Source organism: Carassius auratus, chromosome 32 (assembly GCF_003368295.1).
Source record: "Carassius auratus strain Wakin chromosome 32, ASM336829v1, whole genome shotgun sequence".
Lineage (NCBI taxonomy): Eukaryota > Metazoa > Chordata > Actinopteri > Cypriniformes > Cyprinidae > Carassius > Carassius auratus.
The window spans coordinates 25,027,135-25,043,788 of NC_039274.1; the positions used below are offsets into that span (position 1 = coordinate 25,027,135).

General features: G+C 35.4%; 1 protein-coding gene across 1 annotated transcript; it reads right to left on the minus strand.

Moving 5' to 3' along the window:
- Positions 1-1,458: 1,458 nt before the first annotated feature.
- LOC113051926 (fumarylacetoacetase-like) lies at positions 1,459-16,152 on the minus strand. Its single transcript, XM_026216115.1, has 14 exons — positions 15,944-16,152; positions 15,366-15,476; positions 15,165-15,286; positions 14,736-14,785; positions 12,693-12,783; positions 11,203-11,300; positions 9,850-9,902; positions 8,927-9,026; positions 5,180-5,310; positions 3,197-3,272; positions 3,051-3,097; positions 2,302-2,403; positions 2,095-2,212; positions 1,459-1,995 (listed from the first exon to the last, which is right to left on the minus strand). The coding sequence occupies exons 1-14, from the start codon at positions 16,106-16,108 to the stop codon at positions 1,919-1,921; spliced, it is 1,341 nt and encodes a 446-aa protein (XP_026071900.1). The 5' UTR covers positions 16,109-16,152; the 3' UTR covers positions 1,459-1,918.
- Positions 16,153-16,654: the final 502 nt, after the last annotated feature.

Genomic DNA, 16,654 nt, shown 5'->3' on the forward strand with positions numbered 1-16,654 from the left:
TCATAAATACTTCAAATACCAAAGATAATTTGGTAAATAGCAGAGTTCACTTAATAAAAACAAAACAAAAACAACAATATTTTTTTTAACTTACGTGTTTGACAGGATCTGACGGTCTGGCTCAAGCTGCAAGAAGAAACACTGCTGCAGGAACATCTTGTTTATCACATATCTAGTTATAATGGTATACAATATATTTTTGCTCATGTATAATATGTCAGGGATTTGCAAGAAATGGGACCCAAATGCAGAATGAGCAGACAAGGGTATTTTATTAACAAGACAAAGACTGGAACAGCTGGGGAATTTGCAGTGAAACAGTTCAAACAGATGGACTGGGCAGACAACAATACGGGCAGGAGGGATGACCACGGAGACAGTCCAAGATGACCACAGGCCCAAGCACAGAGTAGGCAGCTCCAGAGGAAGGGTCAGGTAGACACAGGAAACTCGTAGCTTCAAGTGAAACTGCAACGTCACCAGACTAGTCGCCAGGTAGAGACTCACAAGACCAGAGACTTGACACATGAGAGAGGTGAGCTGCTTCCAGGCAGTGGGGTACAGTGGTCAGGAAATTCGAGTGGGGCCAAGACAGGACAATACACAAAAACAAGACTCAAAACGACACAGACAATTGAAGACAAAATTAGAACAAAGCAAAAGAAAACCAAAGCTATAATCCAAGAGTAAGAACAAAACTCAATCCAAAACTGGAATCACTTAAGCAAGAATAAATTGAAAGTTTAAATCGAATGAGAAACAAAACTAGATTAGAATACACAAAAAGACTTCCTTTTCTTTTAAACTAGACAAAGCTAAGGACCAAAAAGGATATAAACAACTAGATAAGATATCAAAATAATTATCAAGCTCAAAGGGATAAATTCTAGGCTAAGAGATGGGTAAACACCAAAACGAACCAGCAGAGACACAAGGAAAGAAACCCCAATATATAGGAAAGTACACATGAGGATCAGGTGAAAACAATCAAGCAGACAAGGGCTAAACAAGGGGGCGTGACCAGGGGTAACAAGGAGGTGGGACAAGGGGAGCACGTGGCAGACACAAACAAAGACAGAACCATGTGCTTAGACACAAAACAAACAGAGAAACATGGAAAAGAGACAAGATGGACAGGGCTGTCAGGGCAGGATCCTGACATAATATACAATTCACAATGCTTATAGATTATTTTTGGCTGTTTTATTAACTTTGCAATGCATTCTGCATCCATTGCAATCCCAGAATATACTGCAGTACAAAAAACCCTTCAGAGATGAAACGGGATATATGTTAATTCTATTACTACTTATAAAGCAAAAATTATTATTCCTTAAAAAGGTGTGATGCATTTTTATTGTAACAAATCAGTAGCTCAGCAACGTGGAATGGCCAAATGTTTTATGGACATAAAAGTAAATAAATAAATGATGAATAATGGCATGGCTTAAGACAAAAAGCAATCAGTAACTTTATTGAATAATTTTTCAGTAACACAGAACAACAAAGCAATTCACAAATAAATCATTTCTGCAAAAAGAAGTTGAATTGCAGAAATTAATGACAAAGCATATTTCCAAGTTTCCAAGCATATTGAAGCCAATAAACATGATGCATTATATTTTACCGACATATCTTCCTAAAATCACAGAGGTTATCTAAAGAAACAAATTCTTTTACATTTTCCTTCATTTTTTATGACATTTAATTTTCACAATCCAGATGGATAAAATCAAGTTCCACTCTACATTATTTCTTACTCAACATCCTTTATTTTACTAAGAAATATGCCAGATTATGAATGCAAAAAGTGTTTGACATTATTTTTCTAAAAGACCACTGAACAGGTTTAAACAGATAATGCATAATACTGTGTTTAGTCTGTCTTAAAGAAGGGAAGGGGATTCAGAGAGCTGCGTTACTGTTGCAGGGCAGGAAGGATCTTCCCCTCACACAGACCGAATCCCACTCTGTAACCCCTGCCCTCACAATAACCTGCACAGAGAGATCCAGAACCACACAACAGAGATCACCTTTCCATCAACTGACATCTCTCCAACACTAAACATGCACACACTGACTCTAAAAGCCCACCTGTGAGCGTGACCTCATCCCCGTCCTTCAGGAAGGTCCTCGTCTCGCCATCGCCGAGGTCAATAGTCTTGGATCCTCGCCATGAGAGCTCCAGCATAGAGCCGAAACTCTCTGGATCCTTCATGCACACAAACACAGAGGCAGCACATATATAATACAGCTCAATGCAGAATGATGTCTCATGCACACACACACAGACACACGCACCGGTCCGCTGATGGTGCCTGATGCCAGCAGATCTCCTGGTCTGGTGTTGCATCCATTGACTGTGTGGTGTGCCAGCTGCTGTTTCATGGACCAGTACATGTACTGAGAAGACACACAACACATTACAAGCACATGCTGTCTGTTACTAAACAAGAAAACAGCTTTCTCTGCATGTGACGATACAGAAAGCGTGGAAACGGAATGGGTTTCTCCCTCAACCGAATAACACAAGGAGCCCAACACAGAAGGCATTGAGAATGAATAGCTTTGTTTATTTGCTCTGCACAGTCTGTGTTGTTTAAGTGCCTGATTCACTAATGGAATTATGCAAATCAGGTAATCGTGTGAAGTTGCAAATCTAAACTTGCACGGGGCAATTTTCGATGATGCAAACAGACCACATAGACACAGCAAGAGTGTGTATTTATGCACAGAAAATAATCTTTATTGGGTTCAAAGTGTAGGGGTTTTATTTGGCCCAAATGATCAGTAGTATTTAGTTGTTTCTTGTCCCAGTAAGACCTAACGCTTGCACTATGTTGGCCAGCCATTCTGCATATTTGCCTTATGCAATTCCTTCATGCAATCTTTGATTTTCTTTATCTTTCCTGCTCTGTATCTGGTTCATAACCGGGGCTTTTTCAGGGAAACTCATGTATAATCAAATGGGTACAGTAAGAGTTGTCAGTATGAGTTACTTCTGGAACAGCAATGTGCTGATGCAAAACAAATGCAAAACGATCTCTTACTTTAAAATTGGACTTGCAAATGGTGGCCGCCTCTCGCATCCCCTCACCTGGACAGATGAGAAACAAACGAGAAGAAAACAAGACTGAGCACTGTAACATGCAGCATACGCACAGTGACAGATGTTGGTACAGATACTGACACACACCTTTCACAGCGACAGAGAGGTGGATGTTGAATGTGTACGGGTCATCGTGACGCAAGTAAGGAAGAGGCACGGGGTCCTGAAAAATAATTTAAAGAAAACGGAGCACACTTCTCAGCCAGAACCTGAAAAATGAAGTCTACTCAGGCAGTACATATGGAGGCAGAAAGGCACATCTGAACTCAATATTTGCATCAGGAAGTCAAGGTTTGTCTGGTTCACATAGTCCAGACAGCTGCTGGTACGGCATAGTTATGCATGTAGTAAAGCCATTTAAATGTTGATGTGCAATCAGACATAAATAGATAATAAAGATAACAGTTTTATCTCTTCAGAAGTTTTATTTTGAGGACCCTATATATATAGATCTTTATTTTTTGCTGGGTTATTATTGTTTACTACAACTAAGAAAAGAAACAAAAAACATTCTCTTTACTTAAAATAAAATACAATATTAAAACATTTTATTTCAGATAGCTGCCAAGACAACATTTCATGTTCTCATTTATTTCTCAGTTTTTCTAATTTTCAAGCTAAAGTACTACAATACCTAAAACTAGTAAATAAAAAAATAGGAAATACTACAACAAAAATGCTAAATAAAAATTTTAACGTGAAATAAAATTAGTGAGAAAAGAAAATATAGAAATTAAATCTAATTAAGAATAAATTATTTGTGTTGCTGATTGATGGAAATGAGTTGAAATGCATAAATTAAATTAAACTATGGTTATTTGATTTAACTAAAATTAACACCATTTAAAAACATTTTCATTACTTGAATTTTAAAAACATTACTTAAAATACAAATATAAAAAATAAAACTTAAAATACAAAAAACTATTTATATATTAAAAACTAAAACTGAAATAAGAGCAATACAAATTGCATAGATATATAAAAATAATAATAAAAAAAATATATATAAAAAATATTTTAAAAAAATACATTTAAAATAAAAATGGAACATTTAAATACTGGTTTAAAATATTCAATATATTATGCATTATTATATATTATTTTCAATTATTTTTAATACCTATGATTCCTTTTTTTTTTTTTTGCCCATGCACAGTAAGTATTACAGTCAATAAATATTTACAAAAATCTAAGAACTCATGTTGAACTCCTGAAAAAAAAAAAAAAATACATTAGCATTAAAGCATCAGAAAGAACAGACCTGTGACCCATCAATTGTGAATTACTGATCCAACAAATTGATGTTCAAAAAGAGAATATAGATGTGTTTTTGTCTCACTCGCTCACAGAGACTGGGTATTGTAGAGAAAGAGGAAAGCAGTTACTCAAAGAAAGTCTTTAGCACGTCTCATTTCCTGCTTATATGCAAAGTCTGCACTCTGCTGCCTGTGATGATTATGAAGTGTCCGTTCCACAGAGCTGTAACAGGACTGCAAAGTTGAATAAATTCAAACTATCACCATCATTGTTAAAGATAATGAGTCCGCAATGGCCACTCCTGGTGCTAATTGGATACTCTGTCCAAAGCCTATGCAGGCAATGATTTAAAGGCACCAAAGAGCTTCTACCAAAGGTAGGCATGATTATGGCTTAAAAAATAAATATTATATGGATAAATATTCATCTTGTGCATTTAAAAAGAAAGGGCTCTCAAATAGTTTTTTTTTCCTGTCCCTGTGAAATGTTAGAATACAATCTTAAATTAAGTTAAAATCCCACCAAATGCAGAGTGCAAATGGTCAAAACCTGAAAAATAAGGTCTTTTAAGACATAACATATAGCGACTGGAAGGCATTACATATAGTATGATCTTAAAATAAAAAGGAAACTATAAAATATCCAATATAGACTGTTACTGATCAACAGGTGAAAGCAGATGTCTATGTATTGTGCAAGCAGCTATATTCAACCCATTAGGAATGCAGTAATAGATGACTGTGTACATTTATATTGTCATCCCATTCCCAAAATATTCACACTATTACACTTCGAATCAACCCAATTTACCTGGACCGGATTGGGCTCGACAAAGGGCATAAGTGCCTCCATGGGAACGACCCAGGGCGAGATAGTGGTCCCAAAATTCTTGCCCAGGAATGGACCTAATGGTACATATTCCCAAGCCTGGATATCCCGAGCTGCAACATACAAGAGAAAAACACACTATAACCTATACGGATCATGCACTGGCATTGTGGCAGTGAGTTTTGCGGGGGCTACAAACTTTCTTTAAAACATTTACCCGTCTGAACACAGTTTAAATGCATGAGTCCTGAACAATTAGATGCATTTAAACTCTCTTTAAACTTTATCTCTTCTGCTGCTTGCCTGAATCTGGGCAAGGATGGATCATTTACCTGTGCTATTTCTTCTTCGTTGCCTAAATTCAATCAGTTTCTTCAAATTAGTTATTCACTGCACACATCACCACTCATGCACAAACAGGCTGTGTTCCAAATCCTAGTGACCCGCCTTAAGATGGAACGTTCCATTAAAGACACAACATTCTAAAACTCCAATAAGCATAAACATACATAATACACATGGATTCTGACCACATTTCAAATTAAAAACTAGTTTTATTGATGTATTCTGGTAATTAATTAATCTTTTTATATAAATATATAATGATATAATATATACTACTTCTCTCACTTTGTCTGTCACACCTGCAATGCTGCCGAACAGTTTGATTTAAAAAAAAAAAGGGTATTGTTGAACACTGTGGATCAGCTTGTGTAGTTTAAGTGTTCATATGATCCCTCAAAATGCTAACTATGAAGTTGCCTTATCTTAGAGATAAACTGTACAATTTGATTCATTTAAGGAATAATTTGCTGCAGTGTAAAATCTCACACTTAACCATAATAAACCTTACAGTGCAATATAATGAGATTTTCCAAAACAAAATTTGCTGGCAAAATAAGCCCAATAAAGCTTTTGTCCAGACAAATAAATTCAGTCACATTCTGCGAGATTATTGAATTTGAAGCTGGAAGTTTTCTTGAAGTCTGCAGCCTCACAGCATTGATATTCTTTATCCATCTAATTTCCTTATTTATTAATTGCGTCTCAAATCCATTAATTTATCAAGAAATATCATCTAGACTGATGCATCAGATATTTTTTCGTAACTTTATGCAGAAAAGATGCCAGAGAGAAGTCACTACACACCATCAAGACGTCATCGCTCTGCATGAACTGTTCCAAACAGCACAAGATATAACACACAGATATCTACCCTCTGCATAATTGTGACAGACTCTCGCTAGAAGACATGCAGCATTTCTGAGGAACGTGTTTCAAATGAGAACTGGGACTCGCTTCTGGTGAGGACCTAAGGAGCTTTGGAGGAGAAAAGTATGTGAAAAATAATGGCAAAAATAAAATACAGAGTACAAAAGTAAATAAACTAGGACTACAACTAATGATTATTTTGATAATCAATTAGTTTGCAGATTATTTTTCAGACTAATTCCTATTTAGTTACTGTAATTTCCTTATTCTGTAAATGTAAGAAACGTCGTACATTGTGTTCAACTGACACTATGCTAATGTATTAGCTTGAAGTTTCAAATAAAGCACTCATGTTTCGGGCAGCTTGGATCACGCATCTTTCCCGTAGCAGCTTAATCTGTTTCATCCACTTTTTTAAGATGCATTTCCACCAGAGTTATGCATTAATCATTGTTGTAATTTTACGTGACTGGAGAAGGTTTTCTATGTGTGGTGGGTAGACTCGACTAATCGATAATGACATTCATTGTCAATTATTTTGATTATAGATTATTATCGATTTTATCAATTAGATGTTGCATCCCTAAAATAAGCAGAAAAATATTGGGCAAAATAGTATATTTTTAAACTGCAACTATAAATTTTTATATTACCAACAAAAACGCATTAGAACTTACTCATGCAATTTGCTGTGAACAAGTTTATTTGTAAATATTTGATATAATATTTCTCGCAAGTTTTGAAGCAGAGCAGAGCAATACAATAATGCATATATAAAATAATGCACATGCATTTAGGTTAAAAAGCAAACAAAAGTATACAAACATGAGTGAAAAATCCTTAAAGGGGGGGTGAAATGCTCGTTTTCACTCAATATCCTGTTAATCTTGAGTACATATAGAGTAGTACTGCATCCTTCATAACTCCAAAAAGTCTTTAGTTTTATTATATTTATAAGAGAAAGATAGTCTGTACCGATTTTTCCTGGAAAAACACGAGCGCCTAGAGGCGTGACGTGTGGGCGGAGCTAAAGAATCACGAGCGCCAGTAGGCTTTTGAGTTGAGAGCATGTGGAAGCTGTGACACAGATCCAGAGGCTGAAATTTAACAAGAGCAGCAGCAGCAAAGGCGGTATGCTATGTGGTATGTACTGAAACTGTATATATTTGCTTAGCGGTTTTGGAAAATGACTAAGTTCCACTTTATGTCGTCTTTTTTTTTTTTTTTTTTTTTAAGCTGTACATGTGGAAAGTGCAGTTTGATGACAACATCGCATGTTGTTTACTTGATGTGCTTACGCGCTGATAGCTAAGTTAACAACACAGAGATATTTGAAGCAGTTTTTACTCACCGCATGCAATCGTGACCCTTTTCCGTTGGGACTGCATTATCCTTAAGAAATAAACAATGAGCAATCCAAAATGCAGGAAACAAACAAAAACACTTGCACAACTCCGTTGATGCTCTGTAAAAATAAACTCCATCCACTGGTCCCTTAATGCTGTTTCTCTTTTGGTAATCTGTGCAGGGTTGTCTTGCCCTTGCAACCAAAAACACACTCCTTTTGTGACATTTCGCGACGCTCTCGCTCTGATCAGTGAATGCCTCTGTTCTGCTCTGCTATACGGGAGCGCGCGCTCTTCCGGCAGACGTGCCTCAGGACCCATATAAGGAAATTCCGCTCCATCTAACGTCACACAGAGCCATACTCGAAAAAAACTTTCCGGAACTTGTGACAAACCGGAAGGAGTATTTTTGGAACAGAAATACTCCTTCAAACGTACAACTTAATTTTTGAAACTTTGTCCATGTTTAGCATGGGAATCCAACTCTTTAACAGTGTAAAAAACTCAGTATGCATGAAATAGCATTTCACCCCTCCTTTAAAATTGACAATTTTGGTTTCCAAACATCTCTTGAATTTTTATGGTTTCTGACCGCTTACATTTTTTGATTGGATAGGCACAAACCATTAAAAGTATTTCTCATTTCCCAAGTCTGCTCAACGGCTCATAAAAATGCAATGTGTTTAGTGTACTCAAGAAAGAGTCATCAGAGTTTTAGGAAGAGAAAGAGGACTAATAAAATGAATTAACAGCGGTTGTTGCTCAGAAATGCCACTCTTGCCTGACCGGGAAACAAGCCACATCTGACTCATTGTGCCAGGCTTCTCCAAACAGTTAAAGAAACCTTGCAAGACATAATTAAAATTCTCTCAAGTGAAACGAAGTTGTGTTATGATTCATAAATTTAGATTTACAATAATATTTCACTGTGTTTGTTTGGACATGACAAGACAAATGAAAAGCAATGTTGCATGGTAGTGCAAAATGCGATGTAAAGTACTTGATATGGCTTCATTCCAGTATAAATGCATGATAATACTAAAGTGTGGAATTCAACCATTTTTCTTTCACTCTCAAATTTCACACTTTTTCACACTTGTGTTGCAATACATAGCTTATATAATCTGATATAACATCTTAGATGATTTGCGAGAGTATTGTTAGTTCTCACCGCTCCAGTCGTTCATAAGCACCATGCCGAAGATGTGCTCGTGAGCCTTCTCCACTGGGATGGGCTCTCCCAGCTTGTTCCCCTTTCCCACAAAAAACGCCTGAAAGACAAATGTCACATTAAATCTGGAATATCAGTATATCTCTTTAACAGTTGCACAAATAAATTACATTAATGCATTTTGAATATTGCAAAGTCACTGTAGACTTTAAGGAAGTAAAAGTGACAGTAAAAACCACAAAGATGGTTTGATGCATCTAAAAATCATAATGTTCTATTGTTTTATAATTGCATATGAATTAAAATTATTAAATGTTTAGTAACTTAACTATTAGATATTTAGTGACAATATTTTTTAACTTGACTTTTATTGATTTGATCAAATTGTTTTAATTAGTTAAGTATTTCAAACATTTAATTAAAACATTCTGAATCTCCAGCAATCCAGCATTTGCTACAATGGCTGTTTGGTTTAAAATTATCTGTTTATCGGTTTGAATAAAAAAACAAAAATCAATAATTCACCCTTTATATATATATATATATATATATATATATATATATATATATATATATATATATATATATATCTCAAAACATCTCCGATATCAACTGTAAAATATTGAGATTTATCGCTTAGCTCTAAACAAATTATATAGAATAAACAGCAGAAGAATAACAGGCATTACTGCAAGGAGAAAGTGACAAATTGAGTGCAATTTTGGAAACATGTCCACTGAAAGTACCTTTCTTGTAAAGACATTCTCTTGAGATTACGTGCCTTGTTTATAGGAACAATGGGGAAGGATTTAGATCTATGTAAGACTTTAGTTTCTTACATCATCGCTGCACAGGACCGAATCAGCAACAACTCACAATAACATGCTCTGCTAATAAACTAATATCACATAACACTAACTCACCATCTCTAACTCTATATCTAGCTGCTTGCTAGGTCCAAAGATGGGCGGCTGAGCTGAAAGACAAATATAGATTTCAGATTTATAGCTGTTTTGGTGGATTTCTCAGCAGAGTTCATTACAGACTGAATCTGCATTATATTTATAGTTGTCAGATCAGTTCTCAAGAGAGGATGTAATAATGTGGGTTTGCTGACCAATGAGAGCAAATCATTTATGGATAGGAAAACATCATAAGAGCTTCATCATTTCAAGCTGCATGGAGTTTTTTCATGAAACATGGAGCCATTAATCAACCTGTTATTGCTGTGATGTCTACGACACAAAAAGGCAAATGTATCAAAATGTAGAATATGTGCACATATTGTTTTTTTTTAATGTGCTGACTGTGCCACATGTTAATGCACAACACATTATTCACACAGAGAATACTGCAATGTGCACTTAACTGTTAAAATTTTCTTCAAAATATTTTGCAACGAAAACAAAGCCTGTTTTAGGACCATTAATATTTTGATTTTCTAACTGCATTTAAAAAAATAGTTGACAGAAAGAAATTCCTGAAAATGTTCTCATCCTCAGTCAATTTAAGATGTAGATGAGTTTGTTTCTTCATCAGAACAGATTTAAAGAAATGCAGCATTGCATCACTTGCTCACCACTGGATCCTCTGCAGTGGATGGGTGCCGTCAGAATGAGAGTCCAAACAGCTGATAAAAGCATTACAATAATCCACAAGTAATCCACACCACTCCAGTCCATCAGTTAATGTCTTGTGAAGGAGAAAAGCTGCATGTTTATTAGAAATAAACCCATCGAGGCATTTTAACTTTAAACCGTCACTTCTAACCAAAATATGAGTCCATAATCCATAATAATGTTTCTCCTCTAATATCAAAATTGTAAACGGTGCTTGGTCTGTGCATATATCTCTCCTGATTCAGACAAGGTGACTTTTTCACTGGAGAAAACACTATTATGGATAGAGCATGTATTTTAGCTGGAAGTTTTCATTACACAAGACATTAAATCATGGACTGGAGTGGTGTGGATTACTTGTGGATTATTGTGATGTTTTTATCAGCTGTTTGGACTCTCATTCTGACGGCACCCATTCACTGCAGAGGATCCAGTGGTGAACAAGTGATGCAATGCTACATTTCTCTAAATCTGTTCTGATGAAGAAACAAACTCATCTGCATCTTGTGGGTTGAGGGTGAGTGTGCATTTTCAGCAATTATTCATTTTTGAGTGAGCTATTCCTTAAAGCACAATCAAACAGAAACAGTTTTTATAAATTCTACATCTTATACAACAGAAGAACTTCTTGTGTTGACGAGTCTGTGGTTTATCCACCTGCGTCTGGCCTCATCTGTCCTCGAGGTCTTCTGATTGGTGCTCCAGAGACCACCACAGATGAAGCCCTCCCATGATACCCCACTGGCAGTCTCAGCCTACAGCACAAGATAATATGTCATTACCTTTATCACAACACATCATACCTTTCTACCAGTGCTTTAGATGGGGGGACTTTTTCATCCTTTGAGACATCCAAAAAGGAGATTTCTGTCATTATTTACTCCTCCTTTTGTTCCTCTAATCCAGACCTGCAAGACTTGCTTGGTTCTCCAGAACATAAAAGAAGACATGAAGAACAACAGCTGATAAAAAATAATGGCTTTAATGGAAAAACATTTCAATACTGTAAGATTTAGCTTTCAGTAATGATTTTACATAACACACACACACACACTGTTTTATATTTATCAACAAAAAAAGAAAAACAAATGAATATGTAAATAAATTCCACTTTCATAGTTAAAGTAAATGCACACTGATTGCCTAAATAATTTTCATTTATGCTTCCACATACTCTTATAAACAGCAAATCATTTAATTATTAATTACAGAGGAATAAAAATATGAAGCATTTATCACATTAAAAAAACATGTTCTCTATCTATTCACGATGAAGGCATTTCATTAAATGATATGCTTTCAATGGAGGTAAATATAAATCATTGCCCTTGTTTTTTAAAGTACTGTATATACATTTCCAGCTATTTAAGAGGTTTTTATGCATAATCATTCAAAATTATCGTTTTCATTAGTAATTTAACATCCATTTCACTATATTACATACTCTTCGAGCAAAGAACTGAAACACTTTGCATTTAAAAGACTCTTTAAAAATTCTCCATACGCGTTTCACAGAAAAAAACAACAGCATGCAGGTTTGGAGCGACATGAGGGTGAGTAAATATTGACCGAATTTACGCTTCTGTGCAACCCACTTCTTTAACGTTTCACTTCAAATCCTACTCCTAGTCCACAAAAGCCCAGCTCAGGCCCGTGGCTTCAAGCCCAATGTAAATCAACTATAGATTTTCCTCCAGACTAATTCTCATTCTTCTCTGAAGAAGTGACACGCGTTCGGAAAGGCCCGGTGACAGACTGACTAAGCCGGGGGGAACTTCAGGTAGGCGAGCGAGCTGCTGAAATTAAATTTCAGAAAACTTCCCTCTTCATTTCCACACGAGTCCTTGTTCTGTCTTCGGGCGAATGTCTCCCTCTCTGGGCCTTGTAAGTGAAAATGTGACAAGAAATACGGTTCTGTCTTGGAGGGAACAGTTACTGCAAAAGAGATTTTTCACAGCGAGCTGGAAAATGTGCAGGTGCATTATTTAGCCTGACAGGCGTATGCTAGGAAAGAATAAAGCTAGTGTTTATGGGAATAACTTATAGGAACTTTGCTGGGTCTTTAAAACTCAAATTGATTCGGATGCACGCTTGCTTCGGATGTTAGTATTTAAGAGGGTGAGGAATATTAATAAGGCGTCGCTTACCAGTTGGGCATCAAGGCATTTTCTTTTCCACGGAACATTATTCCAACATTGGTGGCATGATCTCTCGATGAGTAAAAGTCTGTGTAGTCGCCTGTTGCAGAGAAGGGAGAATAAAAGATGACTTCTGCTCAGGTTTATTGTGTGCCGGTGTCTGTCATAATTCAGTTCAACACATTAAATGAAATGAAAGTTCTGTCACCAATAACTAATCTCTTGCTTTGTGTGAGAAAATAAATGATACATTTACGACTGAAACTTCTGTTTATTGTATGTCCACTGATAACCGCCACCTCCGCCGTTCCTCTCAAATCTCAATTTTCAGTTTTGAATCGTTCATGTGACATTTGACATAAATTATGCAAAATCTGATGCAATGTTCCTAAAAGGGATTTCAGAGCCCCAGTGGAGAGTACAGATGATTTATTTTGTGTTTCGTGGAAGAAAGAAAGTAATGAAAGCTGGAATAACAGAACAACATTTACAGAAACAACTTATTTACAGAAAATTAATACACTACCATTTAAAAGTTTGGAATAATTAAAATTGTTGAATGTTTTTGAAATCCAATGTTGGATTTATTTGATCAAATATACATAATAATATTAATAAATATTATTACAATAAAAAAAGTATTGTTTTCTATTTGAATATAGCAAAACTATTCATAAGAACCATCAGTTATTATTTAGCACCAATATTAACTATGAATAACTGAGCAATGAATCAGGATAGAATAATGATTTCTGAAGATCATGTGACACTGAAGACTGGAGTAATGATGCTGAAAATACAGCTTTGATCACAGGAATAAATTAGATTTTATTTTAAATTGTAATATTTCACTATATTACTGGTCTTTTTTTTATCAAATAAATGCAGCCTTGGTGAGCATAAGAGACCTTTCAAAAATGGAAGAAAAAAAATATATTAATATTATTCCAAACTATTCCAAACTTCTTATTGGTAAATGAACATTTTTGGATGAACTATCCCTGTAACTCCTTTATCAAGCCAATATGAAAACCATCTTTGACAAGGTCTTCCAACTTTCCCACATCCAGAAACTTGTTAAAAAAAAAAAAACATTCATCCGAGAATCACTAGATTTTAACTTGATTTTAGGGCCTCATCTTGGCCATGCACCTGCAGCTATCTGTCATTATTTACTAAGCGTGCTCATATAATGCAATTATATGCTCAAACAGTGCAAGACAGACCAATCAAGAATTGAGTATTTAATTAATATGATAACATCATTATCGGATACATTTTGAATCTGATCAGCATTCTGTTAATCTAAATCAATAGTAGATTATCATACTTTAATCTTACATTTCTTACAAGAGTATTAAGTATTAAAAACTATAAAGTTAAAAAATAATAATAATAACATATATTCTATAAATAATAACAAATGCTAAATGAACTGCATAAGTTAGAAGGGTAATTCAACACTGACAAGAATTTAATAAAACGTGAAAAGTTTTTAATAAAAGTTGGCTGTTTTATGCAGTTGAAACTTCTTTTTTTATTTCTTTTTAAAATCTATGCTATCCTAAAAAGGGCTGTAATGAATAAACCTAGGAAAACATCCCATAATGCACACCAAACAGTAGGCTGTAATCTTTGATGGCATGAGAGAGGGTTTGTGAATGCTCTGACAGCTAGTGAACAGTGCACTCTAGTGATCATTATGTGACAAAACCATGACTTTCCTCTACATGAAAGTGTTGATGCATGTATTATTCATCAGTGCATGTTCTTCCAGAGAAACAAATTGTCTTTATAATCTTTCATCAAAATGTAATAACCTGCTCCTCCTCAGCTTTGCTTTTCAGCAGTCATCAGAAATCCCTCTTATATTTCAGCTCTTCAGCATGTAACACCAATTCTCCCAATCCAATCTTTATGGATAAAACTAAGTCCCACCATACATTTTTTATTCTGAAATATCTCAATCATGGAATTAAACCTGTTGCAAAAGGTATTTTCATGCTGACTTTAAATCTATACCAAAGAAAAGAGTTTCACTGTGGCACTCACCGATCTCAGCTGGGAGATGCATCACTGCAGAACTCTGCTGAACAAAGGCCCTGGAAATCACACACACACACACACACACACACACACACACACACACACACACACACACACACACACACAGAAGAACTTTTCTTCAGCTTCCAGATTTAAATCATTAAGTAAATTAATTTTAAATAAATTAAATAATAATAATTACAACTTTTCTTCAGCTTCCTGCTTTAAAAAAAATAAAAGCAATACATTTATATTAAGCAAAAAAACAATAAATACATAATAATGATAAATAAAAAATAATAAATGCATACATTTTAAAATGTTGCATTATGTGTACCGTTACACATACAGGCAGTATACAGTGCATACTTAATAATATACAGTAACAAGTACAGTAACAAACTGAAATATCCATGTAGTGGGAGGGACATTTACCGGCTTCTTAAACTGGCGTCATCACGTAGCGTGGACTCGTTCGCAGATAGAAACATCTGGAGGCACTTTCTCGCCTCTCTCCAAGCATCATAACCCAGAGCCATTAAAGCATTGAGAGTGGGCTTTGATGAAGAAGAAAAAAACATAAGGATGCAGAAGACTCCATCATACTTCAAATTAACCTACACTGATGAAGCTCACCTGTTCAAAAACATCCTGATGGGGTCCAAGAGCCGGTCCATTGAAAAGATGCTTGATAACACTGAGGTCCAAAATCAGATCTCCAATAGCAACGCCGATTCTGTGCCTGGGCTGTTTTATCCAAATATGTGGTTTAAGTTAGAAATGACTTTTTTTTTAAACTTTTGCATGGATTTTAGAATGTATTTGCTTTTATGACACAATGTTCTCCAGCATGATTATAGATGTTCCAAAAGACTTTACAAGCTCAACGTCACAAATACACACACACACACACACACACACACACACACAAATATATATATAGTACCTTTTAATGTACATTATATTTTTGCATTATTGTAAAAACCAATAAAGCTTTGTTGACAGTGAAGGTTTACTTTAGATTTCCAGTGTGCATTCTGACCTTTGAAACTTTGTGTCAACACAGAAATGCGATGGAAAAAATAATATTCTAGGTAACATCATTTAGTCGTTTTATAAAGTTAAAACACGCTCTCGTTGCATAACAAGACTTTGGTAATTCAGTTGGACCAAACATTCTATCAGTCCCAGGACTAAATAAAGCGTGCACTCACATTATCCGAGGTGGAAAAAACTCCGTAAGGCAAGTTGTGATAAGAAAAGTCACTTTTCTCCTGCACTTTTACGAAAGACATTTTGAAGTTGCAGTCGTACTCTGAAACAATCCTCAGAGTAAAGAACAGCGCGAGCAACCTCTTCCAGATGTTCACTGGAGACATATGAAAGTTACCGCCTCACGTGTCGAAGCGGCCAGCCAATCAGAGACGCGCGCTTCTATCCTCCCTACATCAAGTACACTTCGTCTATTCGACGTGACTCAGCAGAAAAGTAGCAACCGCAGAACAGCACTTATAGGGTATGGTTCCCATTATTTAAACTCATTCCTAATGTTCTAGGAACTGAATAAACATAGGCTATATATTCCATGTTGGTGTTTTATCTTTCAAATGGATGTTATAAGTTGCAGTGAGTAAATACAGCTGGATAAAAAAAACTGCAAAGCAACAAAATGTGATTATTTTAAAGGGGCAGGTTGATTATTTTCTATACCCACTGTAAGTAAGGGTTAAGCAAAAGTCATACAAATGCATGCATTGTGTAAAAGATCAATGACAGCACTCAAAAGGCAAGTATTGTATCATAATATGAATGAATTAAGGTATAATTGTCAGAAACCAAACATTTTTAAAAACATAATTTTGCCCTTCATGACAATTATATTAGGCCTTGCTGCTGTTCGTTATTTCTTTAATACACATGTGTAT

Bases quoted from the DNA above. Each gene is read 5' to 3' on its own strand.
- LOC113051926 (XM_026216115.1), bottom strand. From the start codon at position 16,108: ATGTCTCCAGTGAACATCTGGAAGAGGTTGCTCGCGCTGTTCTTTACT. The intron at 9,027-9,849 runs GTGAGTTAGTGT...TTTGTCTTTCAG, and splicing joins TAGATATAGAGTTAGAGATG to GCGTTTTTTGTGGGAAAGGG. The intron at 3,098-3,196 runs GTGTGTGTCAGT...TCATCTGTCCAG, and splicing joins CCTCTCTGTCGCTGTGAAAG to GTGAGGGGATGCGAGAGGCG.